Genomic DNA, 13,614 nt, shown 5'->3' with positions numbered 1-13,614 from the left:
GGCACGTTATTTATTTGATTCCGTTTACGAGTAGTCAATTTATTCATTGTCTTTTGTTTGGAGCGCTCCTGACAAATTTGAGTTATGCATAGAACTAGGCCTAGGCTACCTGTCCTGTGCGCAAATGTAGGCTTATAAATGTGCCCATTTGGGAATCTGATACTATTTCTTAACTCACCATCATTGTGGAGCTTCTCAAAGTAATTTTTTCTTTGCCTCAAAAAGCAAGTGAACAAAGTCTGTTTTTACATCCATTGAGAAAGACAGTAGTTCATGCTCTGATCCGATGCAAATGTCATAAAGTAAGCCAACCTGATTACTTCTTATCCCTTGTGCACATACCCTACAGCTGTCTGTCTGGAGCTCACTGGCATGGTAAACTCTGAGGGCCCAGAATATTGTATACAATGTTGCAAGTTTGCTAGCACCAGCTTCAGGCCTGACTCAAGTTAATAGTTGATAGAATGTTTCTAGTTCCTTGCAGACAGGCCATACAGAGCCAATGTGATTTATAGGATATTTATTTTTATCGGGATATTTTCAACCTGCGGGCTGCAATGTTTTTATTTGTTGGTTTATGTAGTTAAGTATTGGCAATGGGAATATAAGTTACTATTAGGTTTGTATCATTTTCATTTAGATAGAATTTTGATTAACCACATTACATTGATTTTGAGATATGAAAACTTTATTATAAATTAAACTGTTCCATGAAAATGTGCATATGAAAATCATAACTGGCACGCAGATCAGTAGAAATGGTATAATAACTTGGCATTCCAAATGGAAAAGGTTGCAGAACGCTGGTGTAGCCTATTACCGGCAACTTCAGGAGCAAAATGGCAGAATCTGCAAAGGCCAGCAGCGGGAGGAGGAGGGTTGGGAACAGGTTTTTACTTCTGGTTAAGCTATATTGATCTCTGGTTCCCTCTTTTGTAATTTGTGTCTTCATTTTTTATTGCAGTGCTTAAAGCATCAGACAAAGTAGCCTACATATAGTTGATTTTAGTCTAACATGGGGTGTGTCTACATATTGAAAAATACACGTTTTAAAATTTCAACCAATCGATTGGTCGAAAGAACCGATGACTCTCGGTTGACTATTATATATACTGAGTGTACAAAACAAGAATGATCCAACACCCAAAGGACATCCAACCAACTTGATACAACTGTGGGAAGCATTGGAGTCAACATGGGCCAGCATTCCTGTGGAATGCTTTTGACACCATGTAGAGTCCATGCCCCAATGAATTGAGGCTGTTCTAATGGCAACAAGGGGGTGCACAACTCAATATTATGGAAGGTGTTTCTTATGTTTCGTACACTCATTTAATATTTTTGGAAAACAGATTTTTTTTTCATGCTATTCTACACATTTTGTCATGAGGCTAAGAGAAAATGTTGCGGTTTTAAAGATACTTTCCTGCAATACTACATTTTGTCATGGGTGTGAGAGAAATGTTGCGGTTTTAAAGATACTTTCCTGCAATACTACATTTTGTCATGGGTGTGAGAGAAATGTTGCGGTTTTAAAGATACTTTCCTGCAATACTACATTTTGTCATGGGTGTGAGAGAAATGTGCTGTTTTTTCATCTCATCTCAAGCTAGTCTACATCATTTGCCATGAGGCTGAGAGATTCAGGATTCTGTCCCTGTGTAGCTTCTAAAGATGTCTAAAGCTGCAGATTTAGAAGGAAAGAGAGGGAAGTGAGTGTGTGTACAGAAGAAGAAACAGGTAGGAACATGCCTTGGGATTACTGAGCAGAAAGCCAGTTTGGTTCTCACACACTGCCCTATTTTTGTCCTCCCTCTCTGTCTCTCTCTCGCTCTTTCACAATGTAGTTCTTTTGGCCTAAAAATCCTATATAAAGTTTTTTTCATTCTCTATGCAGCTTTCTTTCTACCTGTCATATTTCTATTGTTTCATCTGAAACCTTTTGTCTATTTCACAGTCACTACCCAGGTGAGAGCAGTGTGTGTGTGTGTCTGCACACATGTTTGTGCCTGTGGGAGGAGTGGTTAGTCAGCTCTTTTCCTTTGGGAGTATACTGTTTGGAGTAGTTGGCTGTACTGGTCGACGTCTCCACATTTGCTGTCAAGGCACATTCTCAGCAGCTGAACTCCTCTTTGATACACACACACATTTCTGTTATCTTTCCTACTCCTAGACTTGTGTTAATCAGGTGTCAGTGAACCTCTTGAACCTAGTCCGTTGCTCCTTCATCCCTCCTTCATCCCTTTAACCCTCCTATTGTGTTCGCTTCATGTTAATTCATTGTGTTCCTTCTTTTTGCTATTTATGGCCTGTAGGCCTCATTGACCTGAGCTCATACAACTCGTTTTTGAGTTTAAAAAAGCATAATGTCTGGGTTATTTTTACTATAACAATTACTAAGATGAAACATATTGTGCTATTTATCACAGACTACTTTGTCAGTTTAACAAGGACTCTCTCCTCACCAGTGTCATCAAAGATATGATCAAGAGCCACACATACAGTATATCGTTTGGTCATTGTGCTGCCACAGAATGAAATGTGTGCAAGGCCTCAAAAAGCTTAATATACCAGAGCTGCAAGAAAAGTTCTATATATTATTGAAACAATGTTGTGATTATTTGTGAGAATGCCAACAGGTGTGGTTCCCGTGGGGGAAAGGTTCCTGTGGGGGTTGCCATGGAATCCAAGAAGGGGAGTGAGGTGTGTGTGTGCTAAAACACACATGCATGTGGGGGTCTGGGAGAGGAAGTGTGTCCATCTGATGAACGGGCTTGTGCCTGAACAAAATTTTATACACTAAAACCGGGAACGCCACAGGTGTACAAAAGTTAGATAAAACACCCAAAATGTAATGAAAATCATCAAATTGTATTTTGTGTGTTCAGATGCTCTGTGTGGACAAAGTCATGGAACCTTTTGACAATCAGATTAAATTAACTACATTTTTCAGAGAGAACTTGTAAATCGGTCCAATTCAACCGGAACACAGTAGGAGGGTTAATACATTATACAATATGGTACAGTAGGCCTAGCCTACATCCCAGTGTGACAGTGTACCATTCAAGCTACAGGATGTCTGCTGATTCTTAGAGTTTTCCAGCTGTTTAGACGGTCTGCACCCAATGGAAACAGGAAGGGAAATGATCAATGCACTCTGACTACTGTACTCTCACTCACTCTGTCTGCCTTTCTACCTTTCTTTCTGATTTTCTTTGTTTCTTTCTCAAACACAGGCTAGAAGTAGGTGGTTGTGCTGTCAGTCTCTAATCCCCGGCACTGGGGCTGCCTGCTCCTTGTATTTGGGATGACAGGGCACTAAGTAGACACACACACACACACAGTTTCCTAATTTAGCCCTTAAGTGCAATCAGATCTCCATCAGTTTAGTTTGCTGCAGACTGTCGTTCAAGCCATGCCTTCATTCCAGTGGGGAAGTGTGTCATTTGACCTAACTCTCCCTGTGGCCAGTCTGCAGGCTTTGGCACACTAACCCAGCCTGTGGAAAGTGCAGCATGTGAATGAAATAGCAACTCTAGCCTCTGGTTGTGAATGGGGCTAGCTCTGGTCCTCAGAGAACACACACGGGTGTCTAGTGTATTGTTCTCAGTCAGAGGTCACAGGCACAGTACAGAGGATGTGTGGGAAATAATGGATCAAAGTGCTCACAGATGTAGCAGGAGATATCTGGTACCCTCATGATGACTCAAACAACATCCAAGCCCTGCTGGCCTGTTTCCACTGTTATACAAATACACACTGAGGGTGGTGTCATGATGAATTAGACCAGCGTGGAATATATTATACAGGTGGAACTGAGGGGAACACCCTTTTTAGTATCTATGTCTAGATCCTTCTCAGTATAAATTTTTTGGGTTCTGAAACCCAGGATTGAACCAAGTATATTTTTTATACAGTGCATTAAAATACACCTAGTGTGAACGTGTGTTTGAGTGCTACTTTGAGATTACTTCTCTCCCCTCTTTCCTATCTTGTCAGGTCTTTCCTTCCTGCCCTCCTACTCAAAGACTGTTCTCTCTTTCCTGTGGCGCCCCTACCATAAACATTTCACAGATTACTGTGTCATGTCAGAGTTGAGCTGAGAACACGGAGCCACCACAAGCTAAGCCTGTGGACTATAAGGGATCTTTAGGAAAAGGGCTATATTTAGGAAAAGTACTACTGGTATCTTAGGAAAAGTCCTTCCAAAAATAACTTGTTTTTATAGTAAAGAAGATGGTCTTTATTGCTGGTTAGACCATGGTATTTTACCATTCAACATCCTGATGCTTGAATCTCCATATAGTCTGTAGTGTGGTACAAATTCAGTAGGTACAATGTTATTGTAGGCCCTAATGTGCCTTGACTGTAGAAGTCTTCATTATCTGTTCCAATTTAGAATTCATTTATTGTACTACCTTTATGAACTGAGTGTAAAAAAACGTTAGGAAATCTTTCCATGACATAGACTGACTAGGTGAATCCAGGTGAAAGATATGATCCCTTGTTGATGTAACTTGTTAAATTCACTTCAATCAGTGGAGATGAATGGGAGGAGACAGATTTAAAGAATGATTTTTAAGCCTTGAAACAAGGGTGAATGGTTAAGACAAAATATTTAAGTGCCTTTGAACAGAGTATGGTAGTAGGTGCCAGGCACACCAGTTTCAGTGTGTCAAGAACTGCAACGCTGCTGGGTTTTTCACGCTCAACAGTTTCCTGTGTGCTTTCGACACCTTGTAGAGTCCATGCCCTGTTCTGAGGACAAAAGGTGGTTGCAACTCAATATTAATATTAGGAAAGTGTTTTTAATGTTTTGTACACTCTGTGTTATACTTGGTATAATTCCTTATAGTGACATGTGAGAGCAATTTTACTGCTTGGCTTTTCATATACGGCTGATAGAAAGGTGGTAAAAATACGTTACTCGTTACGAGTCACCCTATAGTATAGCCTCTCCACAAGCCTGTCGTCTGTCCCCTTCGGTAGTCTCACAGCTTCTCTTCAAGACCAAGTCCTCTGCGCTCTGATGAGTCACATTACTGATGTCATGCTCTGGCCCTGCTGCCAGCTGAAGTTTCTGGGACTGTGTGGCCTAGCTGTGCTCTCTCTCCTGCTCTCCCACATTCTCTCCCGCTCTCCCACATTCTCTCCCGCATTCTTTGCTGCTCTCATTCTTTCACTCTCACTCTCTGACTGTTTTTCTGTGACTGTCTAGCATGTTGTCTCTCTCTCTCTGTCTCTCTGTGTGTGGCTGTTTTTCTGTGACTGTCTAGCATGTTGTCTCTCTCTCTGTCTCTCTCTGTGTGTGTGTGTGTGACTGTGTTTTGTCACATTGACATGTCTGTTTTGACATTGATATTTGAGTAACTTGGCACCTGTTGTCATTTACGTTACATACTGGGTTATTCAGACTGTGTTGCTCTGCAGCTGTGTTGTGTGTGTGTTCTGTGAATGTGTCTCTAACTGTAAGTTCTAACTGTCATCTATCTCTGCCCACAGCTCGTACCAGGCAGTTGACGGGGGAATTTGGCCATGTGTACGAGCAGCAGTATGCAGTGGCCCTCTTCAACAGTGTCCGCTTTGAGATCGAGGGGGGAGGAGAACCCCAGTCACAACTCCTGCACCGCAAGGCAAGAGGCCGGCCCGGAAACGACTGTCTGTCGCACTCGTTTACCCCCTGTTGCTGTTTTTGTGTCTTCCTCTGTTCTTCTCTCGCTCCATCTGTCCCTCTTCCATTTTTTTATTTATATATAAACTCAGCAAAAAAAGAAACGTCCTCTCACTGTCAAGTGCGTTTATTTCAGAAAACATATATAACGTGTAAATATTTAAATGAACATATTTAAATGAACATAACAAGATTCAACAACTAAGACATGAACTGAACAAGTTCCACAGACATGTGACTAACAGAAATTTAATAATGTGTCCCTGAACAAAGGGGGGGTCAACATCAAAAGTAACAGTCAGTATCTGGTGTGGCCACCAGCTGCATTAAGTACTACAGTACATCTCCTCCTCATGTACTGCACCAGATTTGCCAGTTCTTGCTGTGAGATGTTACCCCACTCTTCTACCAAGGCAGTACTTAATGTAGCTGGTGGCCACCTCAGATACTGACTGTTACTTTTGATTTTGATCCACCCCTTTGTGCAGGGACACATTATTCAATTTCTGTTAGTCACATGTCTGTGGAACTTGATCAGTTTATGTCTCAGTTGTTGAATCTTGTTATGTTCATACAAATATTTACACATGTTAAACTTGCTGAAAATAAACGCAGTTGACAGTGGGAGGACGTTTCTTTTTTTGCTGAGTTTATGTTTATATATATATATATTTTAACAATACAAAACATACACAAACGACAGCATACAGACACACACAAACATCAACTACATCACACCTGCCCAGACCCACCTGCTCACACCCTCATCTCCAGCGCCCACATTACCCTCCTCCACATGGCCTCAAACTGCACCATTTTGTTTCTCTCTGTCACCCACGCACTTTCAACATTTAGATAATAAAGCATTTGACCTTTTCATTGTGTTAATGGTGGAGGATTGGTTGATTTCCTGTTTTAAGTATATATCTTTTGAGATGATTGATGGTAAAAGTATCCGATCATTGGGTATCTCACTGCACCCTTGTGAATTTTCTCTCTTTTTATAATAAATTCTATACATTAATTTACACATTTAGCTGTCCCTCTTCTGTTTATTCAGTTACTTCATTTTCCTCTATCACAGTATTCCCACGCCATCTGTGTCTCTCCTACTCATCCTCCTCCGCTCCTCCGCTCCACTGTTTTTATCTACCTCACCATCCTCCTCTGAGTCTCCCTTAAGATTTTATCTCATTGTTAGGTCGTGAGTGTTTACACTCTAACAGTCAACCTAACAGTCAGTGTTTACACTCTAACAGTCAAAATGCTATGGACACAGATATGAAACGTGTACTGTAGCTATCTCCACTGTAATACTGTTGAGTTCTGTGTTAGTCTCCACCATCGAGTCACTGGAGGGAATTAAAGCAGATTTCACACATGAACAAACAGTGATGGTGCTAAAAATCTTGTGACTGCTTTCCTTGTCTATTCTCTTCAGTGCCCAAGTGATGCTCTGGGTAGTGACATGCACGCATCAACACATGCGCGCACACACACAAACACAAACACACATGCACATTCACACAAGGAAACAGCAAAACAGCAAAACTCTTTCAGATTAAAACAGAGGCACTCATAGGCACCACCTTTAACCAAGCATTGCCAGTTAGCACCTTCCAAGCACACTCAACCTTTCTTCTTCTCCAGCTCCACCCCCCTTCCTTTCTTCCTCAGCTGGGATTATGCTGTTTGAGTTACAGTATTTGTTCTACAACAGGAAATCTAAAAACAAAGTGGTGGTGTAAACAATATACCACACCTGTGTGTTCTCACTTTAGCCATCCAGTCTCAACCTCCACCAGCGTGTCAAATGATATCAGGCCTTACATTACTGTATGTATGAGTCTCAAATGGCACGCTATTCCCTATATAGTGCACTGCTTTTGACCAGAGCCCTATGGTGCCATTTGAGATACAGCCTGTCTGTGTCAGGACCTTGTTGTTCCACACACGGGATGCCTTCTCTGTATGTTACAAGACATGTTTAGACCAATGGTGTCCAATGTATTTCCTGAACAGCTTTAGTGTGTGGTTTTAAATAGTGTCTGAATTAGATTGATTGATCTGTAATTGACTTGGTAACTAACTGATCGTGCAGATCAGCATCGCTTGTACAACTGCAAACACCACGGTTGTGTCCCAAATTGCACCCTATACCCTTTATAGTGCATTGTGTTTGACCAGACTTGGTAAAACGTAGTGCACTATATAGGGAATAGGGTGCCATTCGGGATGAAGCCCATCATTACTGCTTTTGCTGGTACTAACGAACTAGGGCTGGGAATTGCCAGGGACCTCACGACACGATATTATCACGATACTTAGATGCCGATACAATATGACATTGTCCTGTGTAATTGCGCACTATTCATTGGGTGCTGAAATCAGTAGTTTTTTATGAAAGCCTTTTGTGTTGTCGGAGCTCCAGTCTGCCCACACTAGTCGCCAATAAACTGCATCGTAAATCGTGGAGTTGAGTTTAATTGGCTAGATCAGTCATGGAAATAAGTGCTGGAAACATGTTGGATTACTATTTAAAAAGAAGATGGAGAACAAGCTATAGAATGAAAAATACTTTTGTTTTTGGGTAGGTAAAAAAAATGATCTGATAGTCGTAGTGGGGTAGTAGATGCCTAGTCTCCCTTATGGCTCAGCTCAAGTGCCTACATAATACATACACCATAGACATACATCATTTACACACGCACGCACACACACGCACACACACACACACACACACACACACACACACACACACACACACACACACACACACACACACACACACACACACACACACACACACACACACACACACACACACACACACACACACACAAACAGAAGTCAGCTCAGACAGGCCGAGCTCAGAGTTTCATTTAGAATGGAAAATTAATGTGTTTATGCAACAGTTGTTAGTGCATCGAACCAAATTGTATCGATTTGTTCTCTAATCAAACCAAATCGCATGTAGTACAATAATACAAGTGACAGCAGCTCTAATGCTAACTGTCTGTTGTGGTAGAACCCTCTGGAGGACCGCTCCATCTTTTCTGGGGGTCTGTTCCAGTACCTGGAGGAAAACAAGAGATGGAGGAACCGCTTTGTCTTCGTGGCCGACACCTACAACATCAGCTTCTACGAAAACAAAGTGGTGAGGGTGGTCGGAAAACTGAAACCATCTCTTTTTTGTTGTTGCTAGATTTGTTTTTACTTTCATAATCAGACAGATTTACATGCCAGCTAGTCTGAATCGTTTAGGTCACAACTTTAAATGTGGTTTGATGGTTCTGAACTGTTTGTAAATTTTTCACCCTCTTTCCTTGAAATCTGTACTCTGATAGGCTCACGAGAGGAGCTTGCGCCCTAAAGGAACCATCAACTGTGCTGGATACAAAGCTCTAACTTCCATGGAGGAGTATCTTGAACTGATCAACACCAGCCTGCCAGGTAAGAGATATCATTTGGTTACACCTGACTAGCTGATTTGTGTATAATAAACAGCTGATCATAGACACTGTTGGATTTTGGTATAACCAGCACTTTCCCCAATGTGAGATCAAGTACTAAAGTACTCAGTGACTAGCTTGGCCATATTCATTAGGGAATACTGTAGCAAAATATTTAGCAATGAGTGTTTCCTATTGGACAAGTTCTGGAATTCCTTTTCTGATTCAATATGTTTTCTTTGTTTTGGTGCCCTGTTGAGGAGGCTATGAACACCTATAAACCTGAATGTGTGTTTGTGTTTTAGGTATAAAGGCCAAGGTGGGCAGTGGTCCGTTTGTGAAGTGTGCCACCCAGTTCCACCTGATCCTGTGGCACCCGTACGCCCGCCACCACTACTTCTGTGTGCTGACAGAGAAGGAGCAGAAGAAGTGGCACGCTGTGCTTCAGGACTGTGTCAGACACAGCAACAATGGTGAGGAGCTGTCTGAACACACACACCACACACTGTCATAATAACGCACACAAACAGCATATACTATCCTTGTCGGGACCTAAAATTGATTTCCATTCAAAATTCTACACTACACATTTACAGCAAGAATATCACCTCATGCAGACAAACCCAATTGGTGGTTCTGCATGATAGAGGATTATCCATCTCAGATAGAGAACAACTCTCCCTCAGCTCCACCCTGACCAATTACTGCTCTTCTGCCTCACTGCCAGTGTTCACAACACAGACCTGTGTGTGTCTTGTGAAAGTTTGCATACCATCACAATGAGCTGGTCTATCAGTGACGGTAAAACGCAGCAGGGCAGGAATGTGTTATTGAAGTTATTGTCTTGGGAAACATCCCAAATGGCCCGCTATTTACTATATAGTGCATTATTTCTGTCCAGAGGCCTAATGGGTTACACATTGGTATAGGATGAGGTGAGCCCCCCCTTTCCATGGCAATCGGAAATGTGCTTGTGTGTATTCCTGTACCTCATCCAGCACACACACACACGCACACACATTTTCAGAGAAACTTGGAGAAGTGAGAAATCCCCTTAGGGAGGATTTCACAGGAAGGTGAAACAATGTGATTATTCATTGAGTGACAAAGTGGGCCGATGAAATCACATGAACAGACTTGCTAGGATCCCACAGGTTGCAGAAGCAGCTCAACAATCAAATGGTGATCACTGCACTGATCCACTGATGGTCCTCCGACATCACGTCAGCACCTTCCCATAATGCACTTTAAATAAACATACTTGCATGTCTCGACCACTAACACCCCACACCCTGGGAGGATCTGAGCCGTGTTCACTTGGGATCAAAGCGCACATGCATACACACGTGCATACACACATGCAGGCACACAACACACACACTGACAAGGTGCTGACACAGTGTTTGTGTCCATTTTGACTTCAACCTTTGAAAATGTCTTCTGCTGATTGATTTAAAGCATCCTATATACAGTCATTTCCATGCAGTATATAGTTAGTAGAACTATAAGTACATACTTTTTTCTCATAGACTCATCATTTGCCTATTTTTATGGCGGCGCCTAGCGGTTAAGCGCGTTTGGCCAGAAACCGAAAGGTCGCTGGTTCGAATCCCCTAGCCGACTACGAGGTTAAACATCTGTCTGTGCCCTTGAGCAAGGCACTTAAACCGAAATGCTCCTGTAATCTGCTCTGGTTACTAAAACATTCTCATAAATAGGATATATATTTTAAGTGGGCTTAACACATTCACTTCAGCTGCACATTGACTATCGTCTCTGACTCTTTGTACGAACAATAAGAAGCTCCAGAATCTTCAACCCTTGTTGGCCCCTCCTCTGGAGCCAATCAGAGCCATGGTACTCCCCTTACCTGTCCAGGCCTGGAGCCAATCAAAGTCATTGTACTCCCCCTACATGTCCAGGCCTGCCAGCTGTCCAAACAGCAAGCAATGCAGAAGCACGGTGGCTAGGAAAAACTCCCTAGAAAGGCAGGAACCTAAGAAGAAACCCAGAGAGAAACCAGGCTATGATGGGTGGCCAGACCTCTTCTGGCTGTGCTGGTTGGAGTTTATAAGAGTACATGGCCATTTACGACCAGATTGTTCTTCAAGATGTTCAAACGTTCATAGATGACCAGCAGGGTCAAATAATAACTAGTGGTTGTAGAAGGTGCAACAGCTCAGTACCTCGGGAGGAAATGTCAGTTGGCTTTTCATAGCCGATGAGAGAGAGAATTCATACAGGAGAAATACTCCAGATATACAGTTGAAGTCGGAAGTTTACATACACCTTAGTCAAATACATTTAAACTCACTTTTCACAATTCTTGACATTTAATCCTAGTAAAAATTCCCTGTCTTAGGTCAGTTAGGATCACCACTTTATTTTAAGAATGTAAAATGTCAGAATAATAGTAGAGAGAGTGATTTATTTCAGCTTTTATTTCTTTCATCACATTCCCAGTGGGTCAAAAGTTTACATACACTCAATTACTATTTGGAAGCATTGCCTTTAAATTGTTTAACTTGGGTCAAACGTTTTGGGTAGCCTTCCACAAGCTTCCCACAATAAGTTGGGTTAATTTGGGCCCATTCCTCCTGACAGAGCTGGTGTAACTGAGTCAGGTTTGTCGGCCTCCTTGCTCACACATGCTTTTTCAGTTCTGCACACACATTTTCTATAAATTTGTGATGGCCACTCCAATACCTTGACTTTTTGCCACAACTTTGGAAGTATGCTTGGGGTCATTGTCCATTTGGAAGACCCATTTGCGACCAAGCTTTAACTTCCTGAATGATGTCTTGAGATGTTGCTTCAATATATCCACATAATTGTCCTCCCTCATGATGCTATCTATTTTGTGAAGTGCACCAGTCCCTCCTGGAGAAAAGCACCCACACAACATGATGCTGACACCCCCGTGCTTCACGGTTGGGATGGTGCACTTCTCGCAAAGTACGTTCATCTCTAGGAGACAGAATATGCGTCTCCTTCCTGAGCGGTATGATGGCTGCGTGGTCCCATGGTGTTTATTACTGCGTACTATTTTTTGTACAGATGAACATGGTACCAAGGATAAATCAGACTTGTGGAGGTCTACAATTTCTTTTCTGAGGTCTTGGCTGATTTCTTTTGATTTTCCCATGATGTCAAGTAAAGAGGCACTGAGATTAAAGGTAGGCCTTGAAATACAGTGGGGAGAACAAGTATTTGATACACTGCCAATTTTGCAGGTTTTCCTACTTACAAAGCATGTAGAGGTCTGTAATTTTTATCATAGATACACTTCAACTGTGAGAGACGGAATCTAAAACAAAAATCCTGAAAATCACATTGTATGATTTTTAAATAATTAATTTGCATTTTATTGACCAGCATTGAAGATTAAATGTGGCTGGGTCTTTCAGCATGACAATGATCCCAAACACACCGCCCAGGCAACGAAGGAGTGGCTTCGTAAGAAGGAGTGGCTTCGTAAGAAGCATTTCAAGGTCCTGGAGTGGCCTAGCCAGTCTCCAGATCTCAACCCCATAGAAAATCTTTGGAGGGAGTTGAAAGTCCGTGTTGCCCAGCAACAGCCCCAAAACATCACTACTCTAGAGGAGATCTGTATGGAGGAATGGGCCAAAATACCAGCAACAGTGTGTGAAAACCTTGTGAAGACTTACAGAAAACGTTTGACCTCTGTCATTGCCAACAGAGGGTATATAACAAAATATTGAGATAAACTTTTGTTATTGACCAAATACTTATTTTCCACCATAATTTGCAAATAAATTCATTACAAATCCTACAATGTGATTTTCTGGATTTTTTTTTCTCATTTTGTCTGTCATAGTTGAAGTGTACCTATGATGAAAATTACAGGCCTCTCATCTTTTTAAGTGGGAGAACTTGCACAATTGGTGGCTGACTAAATACTTTTTTGCCCCACTGTATATTTTATATATATTTATTTTTAGTATATTTTCTCCCCAATTTCATGGTATCCAATTGGTAGCTACAATCTTGTCTCATCGCTGCAACTCCCGTACGGACTCGGGAGAGGCGAAGGTCGAGAGCCGTGTGTCATTGGAGATACTGCGTTGTGATATAATCTGAAACAACCTGATAAGTCTAACCACCAATACACACACACATTGTGTGGCTTGCTGCATACTCGCAGCGGAATTGGTTATCATGAAGTACAGTCCAGTAAAAGTGTTAGCAACAGTGTTTTGCATCACGTTTAGAGGATCTATTGTGTGCTGGGGTAGGACTGGGTTGGGCTGAGTCCCAAATGGCACCCTTAATAGTGTGCAGCTTTTTCAAAATAGGGTGCCATTTGGGATGCAGACTCATGCTGGTTTTGTGCTTGTGGCTCAGTGTCCTGCTGTATGAAATGCCTGAGTCCTATTTGAATATAAGCCTTCTTTGAGAAATGTAATAAAAGCTGAGGCCTCAGCACAAAGCTAGTGGAGTGCATGGAAGGAAATGGCTGATTTCTCTATT

The 13,614-nt window shown here is 41.9% G+C and overlaps 1 protein-coding gene across 1 annotated transcript in view; it reads left to right on the top strand.

The window, feature by feature from the left end:
* LOC139544050 (protein Niban 2-like) overlaps positions 1-13,614 on the top strand; it is a 50,096-nt gene that overhangs the window by 8,296 nt on the left and 28,186 nt on the right. The window contains exons 2-5 of the mRNA XM_071350743.1: positions 5,503-5,633; positions 8,700-8,828; positions 9,019-9,124; positions 9,429-9,596. Of these exons, the coding sequence (XP_071206844.1) occupies positions 5,503-5,633; positions 8,700-8,828; positions 9,019-9,124; positions 9,429-9,596 (534 nt within the window). The remainder of the gene's footprint in view (positions 1-5,502; positions 5,634-8,699; positions 8,829-9,018; positions 9,125-9,428; positions 9,597-13,614) is intronic.

The sequence above is a fragment of the Salvelinus alpinus genome, chromosome 18 (genome assembly GCF_045679555.1).
Source record: "Salvelinus alpinus chromosome 18, SLU_Salpinus.1, whole genome shotgun sequence".
NCBI classification, from domain to species: domain Eukaryota; kingdom Metazoa; phylum Chordata; class Actinopteri; order Salmoniformes; family Salmonidae; genus Salvelinus; species Salvelinus alpinus.
The sequence above is the reverse complement of the archived record's forward strand: the minus strand, read 5'-3'. Positions and strand labels throughout refer to the sequence as shown.